Genomic DNA, 19643 nt, shown 5'->3' with positions numbered 1-19643 from the left:
GGAAATTTGGGAATGAGATCTGGGTACCTATATGTGAACTAAATTAAACAAATGAAATAATGACTAAATAATAAGTACAAGATTACTTGTATTCTTTGGCATTCGACTCAGCATGACTTAGATTTGTTCTTGGTTTTTCTGTTTGGTGCTTTCTACCGCCTTTATTACCGATTTGTCTTATTGTTTATTGTGCATGTTAAATTGCTCAATGTACAGCACTTTGTATGCAGCGATGGCTGTTTGAAAGTGCTCTATAAATACAGTTGACTTGACTTGACAAGATCTTTCAAACCGTAATCGTACTTGAAATTTAATTAGCAAAACACAAGCTACACAGAAAACAGTGTGCACTGTGGTTGAAAAACACAAAAACAAACAAAAAAGACTACAATATTGTGTATATTTTTCTGATAGTCATGAATGCGTCCTTCCTTCACGGTAGAGCAAGTGACAGACCGTGCTTTGCAACCATTTAAAGTATTTTTAGCCCCACGTGATAGATATTTGACTTTAATTATTATTATTATCATCCGGAAAGTCGTCCTGGCCATACTTCTGTTTATTAATTAAAACAGTGTTTACCGAGTTTTACTCAGGCGCACCCAAGGCAGCTATGGGTCCTCACGCCATGAGTTCCGTCACTCAGCCTTTCTCCACGGACCTCGATGGAAAAAACGTGGAGCTGAAAGTGTGTGCAGAATCTCATTTTAAGTATTTACTATCAGTAGTAAATATCTAAGTTATGTGCGCACTAGATTTTCAACTGTTGACATATCTTGTGGACATTATTTCATAGTTTTTCATCAGCGTCTTTTGGGTTTACCAATTTGAACTAGAAGTAGAGCTGCTAATGCTTATGCTAACGCTAAGTGTTTGACATTAACGCAAGAGCCAATGCTTGTTCTAATAATTTTGTCATTGGTTTTAATCGTCGGAAAATACACACATTCATGATTGTGTAGCATTTGGTGTAAAACTGTGACAACTAAATTTTACCCTGACAACTTGCTGTGGCGACCCTCGATGAGACAAGTCGAAAGTCCCAACAAAAACATCATCATCATCTACTTATTGTGTCCGTAGGAGTTCTCACGAAAGTGTCAGGTTGTCAAGAATGGAGTACATACAGTCTGCTGCCACGAGCACCCAGGGAAATATGTAAGTAGTAAACCTCTTAATCTAGGGGCGTTAACCTCATTTTGACGGTGGTGAAACCAAATAAATGTTTAATCGTCTCATATGATTATTTGTGCACAACAAACTATAATATACTGTATTTTTCAATTATTGTTCGAGTGTAAACAGGGTAACAATTATTGCATCATCTCGTTGTTGATATATTTTGTTGCTTTATAGTACTTCATAGCCTTTAAAAAATAAATACTTTTTTTTTAACCAACTACAATCTTTTTCGCTTAATTCTGATCAACTGAAAATGATTAATCGGGCCTGATTACCGATCCAAATTGGGATATCCCAACAGAAATAATAGATTAATCTTTTTTTTCTTCTGTTGGGAAAAATAAAATTTAAAACGTTCACACTGTTATACTTTTTAATAAAATACTTTTATTGAACTGTGTACAGTTCTTTCTGAAACAATTATTTTGTGCAATGAAACACTTTGTTCGTTTGTTTTTCTCCCCCCCCCCCCCCCAATTTTGCTGCTGTAGACTGCAAATTTCCCCAGTGTGGGACATATAAAGGTTATCTTATAAACATAATCTTTAAATAAATTCTCAATATATTTCTACAACATTTTAATGTCATAAAATGAGCCATCCAACTACGTGGCTTGGATTTTGCCGTCTCTTTCTATAGGTCTTTTCTCTTGTAGATTTGCACAGGTGAGGCATGGTGACTTGGTCAAAATGACTTAGAAGCTTATATCTCAGTTAAAAGTTGCCAACGTCCCGATAAATGATGGCTCTTGCAACATAAAGGGGCAACATCTCAATCTGGAATTGCCTTCCACCTGTCTTTTTTCTAATAATGTGGAAACGTGAAAATGATTCTGCTCGTCTTGTCTGTTTTGTAGTGGGAATTAAAGTCATTAATTTCCTTTTTGAAAAGTAGTTGCTCAGGGTGATTGGTAAATTCGCCAAATATCACCAATAAATCACTAAGTTGGGATCAGTGACTGTTCTTGTAACGCTTCTGCTCACACATGCACTTTGAATTATGGAAGACCAAAAAAAATAAATATATATATTTTTATGTCACTATTGAATTCAAATAAAAATGAAAAAAAGCACTCAATCGCCCAGGCTTGGTTCAGGCTACGTATTAGTACAGAATAAAAAATAAAATAAAATATCTATTAGTCTATGTACTTTATAGTCATTTCTCTTATTCAATATTTTGCAACAGTCCCCGGAGTTCTATTAGCATAACATTTATTAGAAGGTTGAAAGCCACTATAGATATTGGTTGACTCCATTTGCTTGAATATTGTTCATTGTATTTTCTATTGTTCCCAGCCTGTGCTGCACTTGTGGCGTCCCAATTCCTCCTAACCCGGCCAATATGTGCGTGGCTTGTCTGCGCACTCAGGTAGACATCTCAGAGGGAATTCCCAAGCAAGTGACAGTGCATTTCTGCAAGCAATGTGAACGGTTTGTCCTATGACATTTTTTTAAACCCTAAATTGAGCCTATGAATCAACGACTCCAAATTACAACATTGCTTTATCCACCTTCTCTTTGCAGGTACTTGCAGCCTCCAGCCACATGGGTGCAGTGTGCTCTGGAGTCCAGAGAGCTGCTCACTCTTTGTCTGAAAAAAATTAAAGGCTCTATGACCAAAGTACATGTTTCTCTTACATCTGACATTTCAATTGACATATTGACACTTAAATATGTCAAAGATGCATGTTAACCGGGAGGGCTGGCAATGAAATGCAGCATGTTGTTATTTCATTAATTCATAACACCTATCCTCTTCTAGGTCCGACTTATTGATGCTGGCTTCTTGTGGACAGAGCCTCACTCAAAAAGGATTAAGATGAAACTCACCATACAGAAGGAGGTAATGATAAATACATTTTGAGGCCTCAATTATTGCCCAGTCTTATGCTTTGGGCAAGTGGAAATATACCCAAAATGTGGTCTTTGTGTTTATTGACCAACCAAGACGGATAAGCACGTTTTTATATCTCTGGTGAATTTTTCCCGAAAAACGGCAAGTAATGGCAGTAACTGAGTGTGTCGTCTTGTACCAAGTATTCTTACTTTGCTGCACAACCTAGTTCGTTGTGTGCCATTCATAGCCTCAAAATGTCACATGGTTCGAGACCGTCGTAAACCAAGCATCCTCTGCATATTGACAAACACAAACATTTCTCCATGAATTTTTACCATGAAGAAGTTACCACATTAATTTTCCACACATCATTTCAGGTCACGGTCGTGGGAAAATGAATTTGTGTAAACTATAAAAGATTGCAAGTCAAAAATGTATACCTGCGTTAAGATGAGGATGTTGAGGATATGGTAAAGCTACACTTTTGTATAAGTGACACAAAAATGGAGAAAGTACTGAATGTTCTGTCATTTGTTTTCCTTCCTGAATGGTGTTGATATGAGAGGAGAAAAGCAAATGTTAAGCACTCGTAGTGATGACCACTGTCCGCCATGTTGTCACAGCAGTTGGCCAAACCTGTAGCTATTTCTTTGGCCTCCCTAGGTGTTGAATGGTGCCATCCTACAGCAAGTCTTCGTGGTGGAGTATGTCATCCAAGCTCAAATGTGCGACGACTGCCACCGCGTGGAGGCCAAGGACTTCTGGAAGGCCGTGGTTCAAGTTAGACAGAAGGTAAGTGATTGTGAGCCACCGAGGTCACATTTACTCTGTCAAAAGCTGACGTTGGCTGATGTTGAAAAAATCAAATAGTCAGTCTATATACAAACCATTTCAATCAGGTTGGCACATTGTGTTAATCATAAACAAAAGCTGAATACAATTGATTTGCAAATCACGTCCAACCCATATTTAACTGAATACACTAAAAAGACAAGATATTTAATGTTCAAACTGATGAACTTTATCATTTTTGCAAATATAAAGTTAAACCACATATTCAGAGAGTATTCTCATACATACAGTATGATTTTTAACAAGTTGTGTATTATGAGAAATAAGGCAAAAATGTTAAAATAAAATGTTCCAATTCTGACAAAAAGGTATAATTACGCTAAGTCAGTGCTTTAAGATGCAGGGTGACAATTTCAAAATAGTTTAAATGAAGGCTGATATTTTTATGACAGGTCATGATTATGAGAGTCAAAATATAAATATAAAGAAATAAAGCCATTAATAATAAAAAAAAACAGTAAATGAACCTAGAGCCTTGGTATAGTTCCATTAACATTACCACTCTTTACGACCTATTCTATAAAAATTAATAATCCCTATTATCAAGGGATTTATTGCAGGGATATACTGTGGCTCAACAGTATGTGCAGTTGCTCCAGATTGGCAGTTAAGATTAATAACCTTGACACTTGGCAGACTTTAATGTGTAGCAGTTAAAATGAGACAGACCCCAGAAAATAAAGAGTTAATTGTTGCTGAACAATTCCACTGGAATACATTTGAATAAATGGCCTTTTCAGCATCTGCAAATGTTTTCATATATCCTTTCAATTTTGTTTGTACTGTTTTTGTTTGAAAGGATTCTTTTTATTTCCGACAGACTCTTCACAAAAAGACATTCTACTATCTGGAGCAACTAATCCTCAAGCACAAGCTCCACCAGAATACCCTCAACATCAAAGAAATTCATGGTGTGTTTTGTTTCTTTTGAATGGTATGCATTTTTACGAGCTAAGATGGTGGTTGTCAGAGCGTGGTACTGGTACCAAAAGTGGTACTTGGGTTCCTTCTATTGGAATGTAAAAAAATCACTGAATTAAAATTTATGTGACAGTGGCTTAAACTTAAAAAAAAATCCAATAAAGTGTATTTCAGTATAGTTCAGTTGTATTTATCTTCTAAATCCTATACATTTGCATTGAATCTTTTTGATTAAGTCAGATCGTGTAATGTTCCAGCGGCTTACAATAATGACATGTTTTTTAGGAATATAAACTTAACCTCATTTTTAATGAACAGTATCTATTACTATGATACTGTATGTTAGTGTTCCTCATATGGTGATACGCGGACAGCCATTTTTGAAGGTGGTATTTCGGGTAAAAATTTGGACACAATAATATGCACAATGTAGCATAAGGCAAGACAGCTTTGTTTATATTGCAAATTTCATACCCAGAGTAGTCCAATGTGCTATACAGGATTAAAAGAATGTTTTAAAAAAAAAAGTTCCCCACATCTGACAGTGTTTGTTCTGCCACATGGCCACCATATTTTCTCTCATCTTTCCCTCTGTCTTTGTTGTGTTGCTCATCGGCTCTGCACCTGTTCATGTTGTTGTTCTCTCTTAGAGGGCATTGATTTCTACTATGGCTCCAAGCAGCATGCTCAGAAGATGGTCGACTTCCTCCAGTGCACAGTGCCCTGCAGGTGAGCTAAGTAAACAAACAAGGGCCTGCCCGGGGATGGGTAAACATTTCACTTATTTATAGGATGCTTCAATATCGCTTGCTGCTGCGAAGACGAGAATTAGACGTTTTCGATGGTTTGGAATGTTAAACATGGAGCTAGCTGGTGTAGCTTACTGATGATTTACCTGGGCAACTTTTGCTGTCGCATGAAAAGCAATATGCCTGTTGATTTAACATAAGACAGTAAGACACAGATGATGTCAAACTGGTTTTCATATCCTGTCAAATCAATAGGGGTCTTGAAAAATAGGTTCAACAGTGCATGAGAAAACCTTCTCATGGGTATGTAGCTATCTTTGATCAGTTTGTCAAGAATACAGAATTTCTATGGAAAATTGAGTGTATAACCTAGATGAAGATGATGACAATACAATTTTCTTTCACTGTGTGCATTATAACTTGCAACTTTTCTGAGCATGTCTAAATTTGGTCTTTGCTTCAATCTGAAGGTCAAAAGTGTCCCAGCGCCTCATCTCTCACGACATCCACTCCAACACATACAACTACAAGAGCACATACTCGATGGAGATAGTGCCTGTTTGCAAGGTATACCGTATACGTACACTCACACCAACTTTAGAAAAACGTGAGGTGATCCAGTTGTGACATGGAGAAAAAAAATCTGATCATACCGTGACTTCAAAACTGATTTGTTTGCAGCAAATGACGTTGGTCGCTATGTTGAAATGTATCAGATAATGCAATATGACTACGCTCCCTCTACAAAAGTATTGGAACAGTAGAAACTGTCGATTGAAATAGTTTGGGTTTGATAGCACAAAATCACTTTGTCAGTATATCAGTAGTCTATCACTCAACGCTTACCCGGTAATTCGCCTTTCATACTTAAAAAAAAATACACAAAGTTCTTCACAGAATAGGTCATAACAGACTACAATGGATTGGAGCCGTCTATGGGTGGGAAAAGTAAGCAATCGTGAAGGGAGAGAGAAAAGCCGGGAAAAAAAGAATGAGAGCCGTTGCATAAACATTGGTCTTACTGTTCCAATAGCTTTGGATGGAAGTCAAGATAGTCGCCATGTTTATTCTCAGATTTTAGTACGCAGCGTTTTCAGTTCAACAATTTCACATTCCTCACTTTGGAACTGAATTGTCTCCTGTTGTCAGGACAATGTCGTGTGCCTGTCGCCACGGCTGGCGCAGAGCCTGGGGAACATGGGTCAAGTGTGCGTGTGCGTCCGTGTGACCAGCACCATCCACCTCATCGACCCAAACACCCTGCAGAGTAAGTCAAGGCTGCCTTTTAGGCCAATTGACATTGTTGCTTGTTTGTATTGGAACACCTACAGGACACCCGCCGCTGTTGTTGTTTTATGTGTAGATTTGTAGATTGTACAGTGGCACTTTGACTTAAATGAACCGACTAAAAAATTTTGTGATAATGTGATTTCAAAATACGACTGATATAACTGGAGCTTACTTAGTTAGCAAGACGGCAAACGCATTTTCTTACGTAAGCCGTCATCGCTCGTTACCGGCAAGGCGCCTCAGTGGGAGAGCTGCTGAATCAATTAAAGTATGGCGGCAAGTAGCCGTAATGCATTTTTCTCTTTTCTTTCTGGTGCAGTCTGGCGTGTCCCTCAGTGGAATTTTGGCATCTTGAAAGCCACATGCACGTCATTAATTACTCTTCAAAGGCCACGCCATTGTTGTTACAGAATGCAGAAATGGCTCGTGTCTTTTCAATATTAATTACATGCACATTTTTCCTTTCTTTCCCCTCTATGTTTCATTGTCCTGACCTTCTTTCCTATACTAATTGCTTTGATTTCTTCTAGTAGTGCTATGTGAAAAGGGAGTGACGCAGCACATCACGATTATTTGTATCATCTTTGTAAAGAATCACAGTAAATCAAATCTAATTGGAGCCTCGCTGCTTTGTCGGGTTTGCACTCATGATGCACAATTATACCTGTTATATAATAATTAATCTTTCACCCAGTTGCCGAGGTTGATAGCAGCACATACTGGCGCCATCCCTTTAACAGCCTGTGTAACCCACGGCAACTGGAGGAGTTTATCGTGATGGATATTGACATCATCAGAGACCAGAAGTTGGCTGTTGGAGCTGGCATGAGGTCCAATAAGGTGAGCGGGGGATGTTTGCACATGGCTACACAACGGAATTCATTAATGGGGGTCAAGTCGAGGGGGCATCGCTATTCTCTTGGAAGCAAAATCAATAGCGAGCCATTACGTTATTCCCAAACCTGCGTGTGGGATTCAAGCCAGCATGAGAGAAGTGTTTTTGTATTCACTGCACAGGGAACAGAGGTTTGCTGTGACACAGCTCTCAGAATGCATTATTATGATTATCATTATTGATCCTTTTGTCACAGTAAATTGGAGAAAGAAAGCAGAATTTGACTAGGTGTTTATGTTCCTGATGCAAATGATGAATTGCCAATGTGTTATACTGCCGCATTGTCGCGCCAACTACTGATGAAGAGTACTCACACAGTCTGACTTTTTTTTTTTTTTGTATCATGACTGATATCGAGAGCATTCTCGAGCACCTAATACCTTCAAATAAGGCCGGTATCAGCTCAATACTGATAACTGATGTCTTTTCTCGCTTATTGCCAGCTGTTTCAAAGCATATTGTCAGATCTTTCAAGATCCACAAAATATTGTGTTCTGTTACAAAATAAGATAAGATATCCTTTATTAGTCCCACACTGGGGAAATTTACAAGCACATAACCTACCAAAAGAAAGTATGTTTGAAAAAGAAAAACCAACTTATCACAAATAGGTTACGCGATAGAGCCGTTTAACTCTCTTATTCTCCTCCCTGCGTGTGTTCCAGCACACCCTGGCTGAGCTCTGGGTACAGAAGACTTCAGAGATGAACACCTATCAGCAGTACCACTGCCGCACATTCCTGGGCCACCTGCTCAACATTGGAGATCTGGTCATGGGGTTAGTATTGATGACTTAGGCCGTTTCGTATCCATTTGAGGAAAAGAGCGATCACGAGTTGCCGTTTGGTTTCCGACAGGTACGACTTTGCCAATTCCAATGTCAACGACGAGTTCTTGAATAAGATGAACCCTCATCACGTACCTGATGTGGTAGGATTTCTCCGAACCGAAACATTGCCATATTTTCTTTTTTTACTTTATACTGCCCTCTTCTGCAGAAACACGGCAGTGATGCGTGCGCTTTGAGTCATAAAAATATCAACTGGACTCTTAAAGGTGCTGATCAAGAAGAGCTTTGACCGCAGCCGCAGAGTGAGACGCAGGAACTGGAAACTTCAGGAGATGGCCAAAGATAGAGAGGGCATGGATACAGATGATGAGAGGTACCCCAGTGCTTTTTTTTTTTTAAGTGAAAGAGCTGCAGAATGGCGTCGTCTCAAATTTCAACCCTACTATTTTTGGTTTCTGCTGGCTGACACTACTGAATTTCCTATCTTAACTCTGCATTTGTGTCCTCAGACAATTCCAGGACTTCCTGGAGGACCTGGAGGAGGATGAGGCTCTCAGGAAGAATGTTAACATCTTTAGAGGTGAGCGGCTGGACACCACAGGCTTTCCACTGTTGATAAAATTGTCCCGTTTACTGTTGGCTTAGAATTTCAATGAAAATATACCCACAGTTACTAAGTTTAGTTTTGGTGTTTATACAGTTGTGTTTTAATTCAATAAATGCAGGTTGGCTACCGGTACATCGGAAAACGACGTTATTCTCTTTCCATGGAGCTTTTGAAGACATTGTCTGTCAGTGCTCCTAAAACTTTTCCGCCATGTACCACCTAAAAAAAATTACTTTTCCAAATACAGCTTTAAATATAGGAAAGGTTTATTTGTATCGTCATTCTATTAGATTTCACATACCGTTGCCTTCCTAAAATAGTCCTTTTTTTCCCCTGTTTTATTCAGAAAAACTGAACATACACGAATTTTAATGAATTAATAATTTCATTGATCCTTGTTTCGCACACCACTCGAGAGCCCACGAACAATTTGTGGCACACATCACACTCTTTGAGACTCACTGGACTCTGTGTGATTCGGGTTTATTTATACATTGGTGCTCATGATGTATTGCAACTGAATTCTTTTGAAAATTCATTTCAGATGCCTCAAAGATTCCAGTGGAGAGCGACACCGATGACGACGGCGCGCCACGTATCTCCTTGGCAGAAATGCTGGAGGAGCTCAGCCTCTCGGACGCCACGGGAGGCGAGGGGGATGACATGATAGAGTAGACGCCCCGGGTACTGATAAAGCCACGCCGCAAAAGTTGAGCTCAAGCATATCATTTCTACTAACTTGCAAATTGAGACTTTGCTTAAAACCCATCATGTTCTCTATAATGCAGTTCCTGGGCTCATCAGAGCTTCTGCTGCCTGTACTTTTCCTAAAGATATAACATTATCACCAATCAAGAATCATGTCATGTTTGGAATAAGTAGGACCGTCAAGAATAAATATTTATCCATATGCAAACTGCTTTGGGATGCCTTGCTTGAAACATCCACCAGAGAGTGCTGTAGCATCAAAGGCAACGATGGTGAGAGCAACTTCCCTGCAATGGGCAAAAGTCAACCTTGAGGTCAGTGCTCCAATATTGCCTGTATAGCTCCCATGGAGCCAGTACACTGCAGTTGAGTTTTGGCACTGTCAAGAGCAATGTAATGAGTATTAGCACTGAAAAATATGGAGAAAGAAAATTACAAAATACAGACATGGTTTATTTTGATGATTTTTATATTGGCTGTCAGTCATCTCCACAGCACTCCACCCCTCAATAACAATGCTTCTCTTTTTTTCCAGTGCCGTCATTTGGCAATTTCAACTTGGTAGTTTTGACATTTGATATTCTACTGGTAACGCCTTAATTTATATGCTGATGTGTTTGAAGGCGTTATACACAAGAGGCCTGTACAAAAATGCAAAATGCACAACTCCCCATCCTTTAATTATGTTTGAGCAGTTTTGTTGTGTGACACCTTTAGTGTGAGTTTCATCCCAAATGTTGTCAGTGGGATTCTGACATGTAAGACGAGACAAAATCAACTCCAGCAGTTCCACTGTATTTTATTAATCCCAGGAGGCAGCTTGCCTTCCTGATCTGCTCAAATAACATGATCACCCTGACTGACCGTCAGTCAAAACTCCCTCTTTGCATATCCCCTGAGGATGAACCCGGAACAACGTTAAGGAATTGTAACCACTCAACAGCTCTTGTGTGGATTTGTTTTTTTCACCTGGTAGGATGTCATATGAGAACCTTGATGGTATCTCTGTTGTAAGAAAATCAATGACAACATTGTAGTGTCAAAAATAAAAGCCGAAGCTGGCATGCTTCTTGCTGAGAGCATAGAATAGATGGACGGCATCCAAATAAAATGAGTTAAGACCTATTTAGGTACATTTGATGAAGCCAGGGAGTTGGTAGAGGTGCCTTAATGACACTGCTAGCAGGATATAGAATAGTTCATTTCTGACGCATAGTCGGTGTTCTTGGTGAGGAAATGAACTATGGTTGTGATTTCACGCTGGAGGAATGAACCAGTGAAATGTGTTTGGCACTCTACCTTGAGGATTGAGGAAGAAGAAGAAGGAAGTGCCAATGGACCGCCTCCCTCCCAAAACCTGAACTGTTATTTGATCTTGGGAAAGTGAATGAACCAAATCGTAGGTGGGTCTGTGTGGGGATGGGGGCATCTAACAATGTGGAATTGAGGTGCAGCGTTTTTGTTTTGTTTTTTTACTTTCCTTCACCTACATCTCCCTGCTATCTTTGCATGTGTGCAAACTGAGCCCTTGCAACCTCCTACACTCTTGTTCACGGCTTCGCTGTTATTTGCCTATCCCATTTTCCATGCATTGAATGTCTATAAGCGTTTTCAGGAGTATTTTTAGGTTTGTTATTTTTCTTAAAGCCTTCCAGTGGGCGTCTATTACCCACACATTTTGGCTTTTCATGGGCCAGGCTGGTCCCAGTCCCTCACAAATAGCGGGTGTTGACCGTGTAATCAATCACTCTATTCCATCCATTTTCCGATTCACTTTATCCTCATAAGGGTTGCGGGGGTGCCGGAGCCTATCCCACCTGTCTTCGGGTCGTAGGCGGGGGACACCCTGAACCGGTTGCCAGCCAATCACTGGGAACACAAAGATTAACAACCATCCACGCTCACTTTATTCACACCTCGGGACAATTTGGAGTGTTCAATCAGCCTGTCATGTATCTTTTTGGAATGTGGGAGGAAACCGGAGTACCCGGAGAAAACCCACGCAAGCACGGGGAGAACATGCAAACTCCACACAGTAAGGCTGGAGTTGGAATCGAACCCAGTACCTCTGCACTGTAAGGTTGACGTGCTAACCACTGGGTCACCTGACCGCCCAAATCAATAACTTGTTTACTGATCGGATTATTGAATTCTTTTTTTTTTTAACTCTGATCAGTGATTGACTAAAAAAATCCTGATCATGTATCTAACTTATTTAGATAATGGATGTAGTCCATAAAACTGCATGCAAATGGCAGGTTTTTGTGATTCAATGAAAAAAAAAATCAAAATATATTTTTAAACACTGACCATATTCAACTACCATATTGTACAAAACATAATTAAAATCCTTCACCTGAGAGAATTGTTTCTTATTCAGTATTCACAAGTTATATTCATGTTATTTAGGGGACGATACAACGTGTCTCTGACTGTGTTGTAGCTCTTTTTTCCACTACAGAACAGAGACAAGGCCACCCCATCCCCTGCATCCAGACTACAGCAGCGTGAACCTGTGCGTGACTGTTTGGCCTTGGTGGAGCTGTCTGTGTTTACATATCAATAATGCATGTTGTTGTCAAGGGTAGGAAGTGAGAAGGTCAGCAAAGTGTGCAGATGGGGACGTAAGATTTCCCAATTCTCATCTTGTTGCAAAGCAAAGAAATGCCTCACCGAGTGCTCACTATGCAGTACTTTGCAAGTAATACAGTATACGTAAACTCTGTCAAGTCCATGCCAGTGTGGTTTCGTAGATGTTCAAAAGGGCATGACTTTACTGTGACTCTGAACTGACCTATTTATCAACTCTTACACCATAAACAAAGCTTAATTTCATCTGCATCTGCATAGAGGCGAAAATACATTTAAGAACGCCAATTAACTTGTAGAAAAAACTAAAATAAAAACATGTTCTGATCAATGGATATATGCAGCGGTGTTAACATTTCTTAGCTGATCGCCCTCTTCTGATTTTGGGCTGAGTCTCCGCATCTTCAGCTTTGCTGGTGTCGACTTTTGTGGTGAACTCTGCTTCCTTTGCCCCTCGCCGGGCTCTCTTGGCGGGCTGAGGCTCCGCTGCCTTTTCTGAGAGGTCCTCCTCCACATTCTCTGACTCACTCTGGCTTTGAGTCTCCATTTGATCACCAATGTTTGAGCTTGTACACAAGGCGCAGCTGTGGTTGAGTGGTTAAGACAAATAACTCAATAACGGAATTATACTTGAACGGAATTATGCTCGTATTTTAACACGCCCACTGTCTACGTCAAGTGCAGATCGCTGAAAAATATTGAGTAACAAAGTATTTGTACTTCGTGACTTCCCACCACTGCGAGTTCATATCAAGGAGAGCCCGCAGAGGTCACCGCGCCTCAGCATCAGAGGATGCGGCAGGCAAAAGTTTCCAGGTGCATTCAAATACCTCTGTAAAACACACTACTGTCATTCGCAGACCGTTTGTTTTGCTTATGGTTCTGGACCTGTCAGCCAGATGAGCAGGTGTTGCCGTGGTGGTGAAGCAAAGCCACATAGCCAGTGGGTGTGGTGTCGTCTGCCGTCACTCCGCACGTCTTACCACATGTAGGTTTGACCCAAACTCGTGAGGCAGATCTATTCCCCTCCTGGTGCATGCACCGCGCAAAAGGTAGCAGCGCAAACCGGCCGCGATCATCACTTTTTAATAAGACGTCATAACCAGGGCACGTCACTGCTTTCAACGTGAGTATCTCGTTTTGAACCTAGAGAACTTTTGGTGCGGTTGTTACTTCCATTGATCGTGTTTTCTCATTGAAATGCGGCCAATTGTATCACGTAATATAGGCTAAAAATACTGCCCATGCTGCGGCTTAAAATTTGGAAAATACACGTTGACATGACGTAGAATTATAATAAGTGTGCTGAGTTGGTAGTAAATTCTAGAATACGCGCTCCCGATAGCCACACCCCCTCGCAACTCAACCCGCAGCTTTGAAAGCAGCAGCAATCAATAAATTGACTATGTATTAATTAATTAATTCATTCATTCATGTTGCAATGTAGTAAACGCCCAGAGCCTTTTCTGATGTGCAAAATTGTTTCTGTCACAGATACTTATTTTACCTCTAATGTACATAATAGGATAATAAGGTAACCAAAACATTCAATTCAGTAGCTATCATCCTGGGAAGTTCGGCACCACTGCTAAGACTACTGAAAAAAAAATTGTGGCTAATAATTTTGAATACATGATCATTATTGTTCCTTGATAGGTGGTTAAAATTTTTCATTTTTTGTTGCCTGCCGAAGTCTGAAATAGTCTGACAGTCTGAAAATAAAGCATGTTCACCCTTGCTTTGAAAAGATGCATTAGCGCTAGTAAAGATTTGTTGATTCAACTTCCTGGCTGAATTCATAAATTACTTTTGAAATCAATTCTGTTCTGTCTACATGCCTTGATGCACCGTTTGTGTTCAAATATCCGTTGCATACAATGCTAGTGGTCAGCCCGCTGTATTGTTCAAGTACCTGTACCTGTAAACATGGAAGAATTGTGTGTGAATGTTGAAAGAAAAAAAAACGGAAACATTTGAAATGATTCTTAATTATATGCAATGATATTGACACATACAAAAGTACTGGTGAAAGGTGTTGAAAAATGTGGAATGAAAATTAATTGCTTTCGAAGGATACTGAAAGATATGGAATGATGTTAAATGACGTCGAATGATATTGGTGAAAAACGCCCCAAAAATGGATGGATGGATGAATTGTCTCTAATCTTCTTTAATCCATCCTGCAGAATGGCATTCAAGAGCCTGATGGAGTACCTGGCTTGGCTTTACTACCAGTACCTTCTGGTCACCGGCATCTACGTGCTGGAGCCTTGGGAGAAGTCCATCTTCAACTCTGTCCTGTTGTCGGCCGTCGCGATGGTGATCTACACCTCCTATGTCTTTGTGCCTATCCACGTGCGCCTGGCGTTGGAGTTCTTCTCCGCCATCTGTGGCGGCCAGCCGCAGAGCACCATGGCCCTCATGAACTAAGATGGCTCGCAATTACCTCCAGAAACCTCATTTTATAAAGGACGGGCATCGAGTGATTAAGAATTAACTTCATTGTGTGGAAATGATTATCGATGAATCACGTTTTGAAGCGACTGAAACACTGCTTGATTCACTCAGCTAGTTTGATGTGTCAAGAAGAGCAACATGATGACGCCAGCTATGGGAAGTTGAGCTACAGCCACACTACGGCCACACCTCCCGGCAACCGTATTCTGCTCAATGTAACGCGGGAACACTCAGAACAACCATTTGAAGAATTAATCGATCAAAGGTAATCAAATGCCCATCTCTAACTTCAACCAAAGCTGTCTATCCTCTGAGCCAATCAAAACATTGTCAAGCTTACAATGTTTTTAAGCCTAAACACCCCCGTGTAGTATTCGCACCCTCACTGTGAGCTGTGGTTTGTTCTGTTTTGGTGTCACTACATTACGCCTTGTGTAAGCGCACGCTACCCATATGTTCGGCATGAGAGGTTACGTCAAGCTGCTCTCGCTACATCTATCCTAAACTCTCTAATGGTTAACCGTGGGGCCCATTTTGAGCTCCATCGCTAACCAAAACAGCAGCACCTTTGGAGGCACATCAACAGTCTTTTCAAAATAATTTAATTGTAAACGGGAATCCCCGCATTTAAGAGTAAAAAGCCCTTTTAGCGACAGTTAGTTTCAGTAGATCCTGACCTCATTAATCCACAATGTTACGTTTTGTGACAAGTCCTGCCCAGGTTTTTGCCATTTCTCTGCGTATCCCTGTGATAATGGGATCATCAATGGATGGAGATCGAGCCCTTTCGCAAATCGTGGAAAACAGCATATCATTGCAGGTCCCCCAAATGTTTACAATGGCCTCTATTATATAATTTATACCACAGATATACCACAGTTAGCTTTAAAAATGAATACATACGAAGCTTGAAATTGGGTAGTTCCACAGTAAATTAAAACCAAAACAAACAAAAAAAACCCCCAGTAAAAACGTGCAAACGTCAGGGAAATTATTGTGGCCTTTAAAAAAAAAGTATTTATTTAATTTTAAACTGTGAAACTGTGGTTGACTATGTAGCCCCCCCCCCCCCCGTGAACACTGTTACTAACCAAAACAGCAGCAACTTCCAAAATATTATTCCATTCTGTTTTGCATTAACGATGATCTCAGGACAATTAGTGTTTCAGTAGGCTCGGATATGATCGCTTCACCATGTTGTGTGGCTTCATATTTATTTGTTCCACCCAGTGTGCCTCTGTTCTTTCTCTGCATTTCCACGTAATACATAAAAAAAAAAAATCCCTCTAAAGTGAAGAAAAATATAGTCTAGATTTGGCACGCATTGTTTCTATGCCTGCACATCCCTACATATTTGAGCCACGAATTTATCCTTATGGATCATTGCTGTGAAAGGTGTTAGCCACCTGCTCGCTCACGAACTAGCTCACGAGCTAGATCATGAGCTAGTTTCCACCTAGCTCACAGCCTAGTTCATGAGCTAACAGGTTTCCGTGGCTCCTCACAGGCGGCAACCTCGCATCACCATCTTGCTTGGGAATTTAATTAACAATACAGAACTGTTCTCTAAATTGTGGCATCCCAGGAAGATGCATTTACATGGTGTATGGGTAGCTTTAGCTAACGGCATGGTTTAGAGATGGAAATGGGCCTAGTTAGGGAGTAATTGCGCCAGACAGCCACTGCTGCGAATGACGGCGCTCATATAGTCGGTTGGAAATGACTCATGGCGGATGCTCAAGTGTGAAACTGAGTGTTGTTTTAGCTATGCACAAAAAAAAAACAAAAAAAGAATCAGGAAAACTGAAATGGTGACAAACGCTATGTTGCAACAATTCAGAACTACATAGTTCTCAGCAACTACTACATCTTCATGCATGTATAATGTGGTGAGAAATTAATCTCTGAATTCACTTCACATGGTTTTGAATGTTCCATGCACTATAATGTTAAATTACAAATGTAAAAGCTACACAATGAATCCAAAGTGTTTCAAAGTTGGATGTGGAATGTTTCCTTTTGGATAAGTGGGAAAGAGTCCACTATAATGATATTACAGACGTGTGGCACGGGCCCTACCTCCATCCCTCCGGTGATTTAACTGCTGGTATGCCAGGAAGGCATGCTCATCACTGAGCACCGGCAAATATTGATTTAGCACGCCCCATCGTACTGTAGGTGTGGGGTTTGGCTTTCACTTGATAAGGCTTTACTCAATCTGCGGTTTACTCAGCCCCAAAAAGGAAATATTTTGTTGGCCCATGTCATGAAAAGCAAAGAGCCGCTTGCCCTATACTTGGTCTACAAGGGGTTCTCAAACTATTTGATTCTATGGACCCCCTCATAATCCCAACGCAAATTAAGCATGACGACCATTTGTATCCCTGAATGCCATAGGAATTTAAAAGGTGCCTCTTTTCTCAAAAAAAAAAAAAAAAAAAAAAATCAAAAAAGCTATTATGTAATTTGTTGAGTTGAAAAGTCACAAATAAAAGTACAGTACATTTTAAAATAAACATTATAGCTTTGCTTTAAAAAGTTTGTTTCGCTTAATGCTAAAAAAAAAACAATACAAAATGCCACAGACAAGTAAATGAATACCATCAATGTATTGGATATTTGAACACTAAAAGCGGCGCAACACATGCAGATGAATAATATACCAATACTGATATATATATTCTTTATCCTCTGCAAAGAAATACTAACAGTATATCGCAACTTGTCCAAGATTATGGGGAAGTTAAAATCAATACATTGTAAATTATTTTGTGGACCCCAGTTTGAGGATCTCTGCTGTACCCAACTGGCATGTCAAACATGGCATTTTTTCCTGCTTTTTAATCACACGCTTGTTTGATTTGTGTGCTTGTTGAATGTATGTTATTTCTTCAAAATTCTATATTTATATACATACACTGTACTGGTAAATGCTTGGCTGGTTTCAATGTCAATTACCACACTGTTTTGGGTTTTTTTCGGTTGTTTTATAATAATAATAATAATAATAGATTTTATTTATAAGCGCCTTTCAAGACACCCAAGGACACTTTACAATAACAAAAAACACAAAACAATACGGGTTGAGCAGCAGCAGCCAAAACGCGCCAGCGTTCACTCAACCCGAAAGTCATTTTTTGTTTTGATTTGTATATTTATATTTATTATGTTCTCTTGTGGCCATTAAACAACACTATACAGTTTGCTCCAACTTCAGGTGCTTTGTTACACATGTATCTTTATTTAAATTTTTTTTAAATTACCAAATCAAAAATAAAGACATTCAAAATTGATCTTGTATGTCACATGCGCAGCCACTGGGTTTTTCTTTATAAAACGAGCACGTTGCTGGCACAATAGAGTAGATTCGCACAATAACAGAGCAAGTCACCAAACCTGTTCTCAACTGGTGATGGTGATGAAAAAAAAGCCTCAAGGGCTCCACTTTCTTTCTACTCCACTATACTGCAATGTACGTTGTCAGGGCGGAACCAGCGGTGAATGTTTAATTCAATAATTGAAATTATTCAGCCTTCTCTTGCTCTATTTCAATTACAATGATGAAGGCAAACATAACTTCATTCTACATCAGAAAAAAAAATTACTATCGCTGAGTCCTCCTAAATTGTAATAACAGTGTTCACCACTACATAGCAGACATCGCTCACTCGCGTCTCCAACTCCAAGACTGGAGTTGTGCATCAGAGAAGAAAGAGCGTGTCCTGACTTCTCAACAGGAGCAGGTCAAGAAAACCCCTTTCAGGTAAAATAGGAAGCAGATTATATGTTCACTGAATTCAAACCCAAAACTAGTTTGCTTAGCCATGAAAGATTTCAGCCAAGAGTCACAATTACAACGCCAATCTCAAAAGTCCACAAAGAACAGCAATTGTTGTTGTTGTTTATTCATTTGAAGTGCATGAGGAGTTACTAAATTGAACTCTTCCAAAAACATGCATCTACTGATTTCAATGCTTAATAGTGTTACAAACGCATATGAAGGGCCTTCGAGAAGCAACTGCCGTGACAGCGGCGGACTGGGATAAGTTATAACTTGCGCTGCACTGTGTTGTTCAGATGAACGATGAGGCCAATTTTAATATAAGTGTACAGTTTTGTGTTTTAAATGTCAACTTTTTTTCACATCATTATTATTATTATTTTTGGAGTGGGGGAAATAAACACGTTGCAAAATTGTGGATAATTGTGGAAATTGTGGGTAAAAAATAAAAAACAATTAAACTACCATGTAATGAAAAATTGGGCTTCACGTAAATGGACACCATCTTTTTGTAGGAACACAAAACCATTAAAACTGCCTTTTTATTCTTTTTTTTTTTTTATAACGGCATAATTCCCCTTCCTACAAGCAAAAGTCAATTCCAACCATCGTTTACCTTTTAAAGGAGCCTCCTCTGTTTACACCTCATTTGGGTCAGTGGTTAGCTGTGTGATGACAAAGCAGCACGAACCATTGTGTTGCGTTCGCTAGTTGCCAGTGACAGTTTGTAATAACGACAACTGTGGGAGGATGGGGGGTGGGGGGGGGGGTGTTGAGTTACGGGGGTGTCTGAGTGTCCATGGATGGAACTCCTGGCAACCTCTCGTACACAGACATTGTGGATATGCGACACTCATACAACTACAAGTCTCACCTTACCAGGAAAGCTAGAAAAGGCTTTAAATATGAATATCTCGTCACACCTTTGACACATACGAACACGCAGACTCAATGCGTGCGCGTGCGCGCGCACACACACACAC

At 39.9% G+C, this 19643-nt stretch overlaps 2 protein-coding genes across 2 annotated transcripts; both read left to right on the top strand.

Moving 5' to 3' along the window:
• Positions 1-551: 551 nt before the first annotated feature.
• On the top strand, positions 552-10041 carry nmd3 (NMD3 ribosome export adaptor). The gene is made up of 16 exons (XM_086126254.1): positions 552-688; positions 1084-1158; positions 2481-2615; positions 2709-2805; positions 2947-3027; positions 3685-3813; positions 4694-4784; positions 5445-5523; positions 6014-6110; positions 6693-6810; positions 7528-7673; positions 8394-8506; positions 8586-8658; positions 8785-8891; positions 9028-9098; positions 9670-10041. Exons 2-16 carry the CDS (start codon positions 1115-1117, stop codon positions 9798-9800), a joined length of 1512 nt encoding a protein of 503 aa, XP_085982380.1. The 5' UTR covers positions 552-688; positions 1084-1114; the 3' UTR covers positions 9801-10041.
• A 3236-nt stretch (positions 10042-13277) lies between these two features.
• sptssb (serine palmitoyltransferase, small subunit B) lies at positions 13278-18172 on the top strand. The gene is made up of 2 exons (XM_086126251.1): positions 13278-13548; positions 14609-18172. The coding sequence occupies exon 2, from the start codon at positions 14610-14612 to the stop codon at positions 14850-14852; it is 243 nt and encodes an 80-aa protein (XP_085982377.1). The 5' UTR covers positions 13278-13548; position 14609; the 3' UTR covers positions 14853-18172.
• The last annotated feature ends 1471 nt before the right edge of the window (positions 18173-19643 follow it).

This window comes from Hippocampus guttulatus, chromosome 12 (genome assembly GCF_054856545.1).
Source record: "Hippocampus guttulatus isolate MCC_2025c chromosome 12, RoL_Hgut_1.0, whole genome shotgun sequence".
Lineage (NCBI taxonomy): Eukaryota > Metazoa > Chordata > Actinopteri > Syngnathiformes > Syngnathidae > Hippocampus > Hippocampus guttulatus.
Note: the sequence above shows the minus strand (reverse complement) of the source record. Positions and strands in the feature narration are given on the sequence as shown.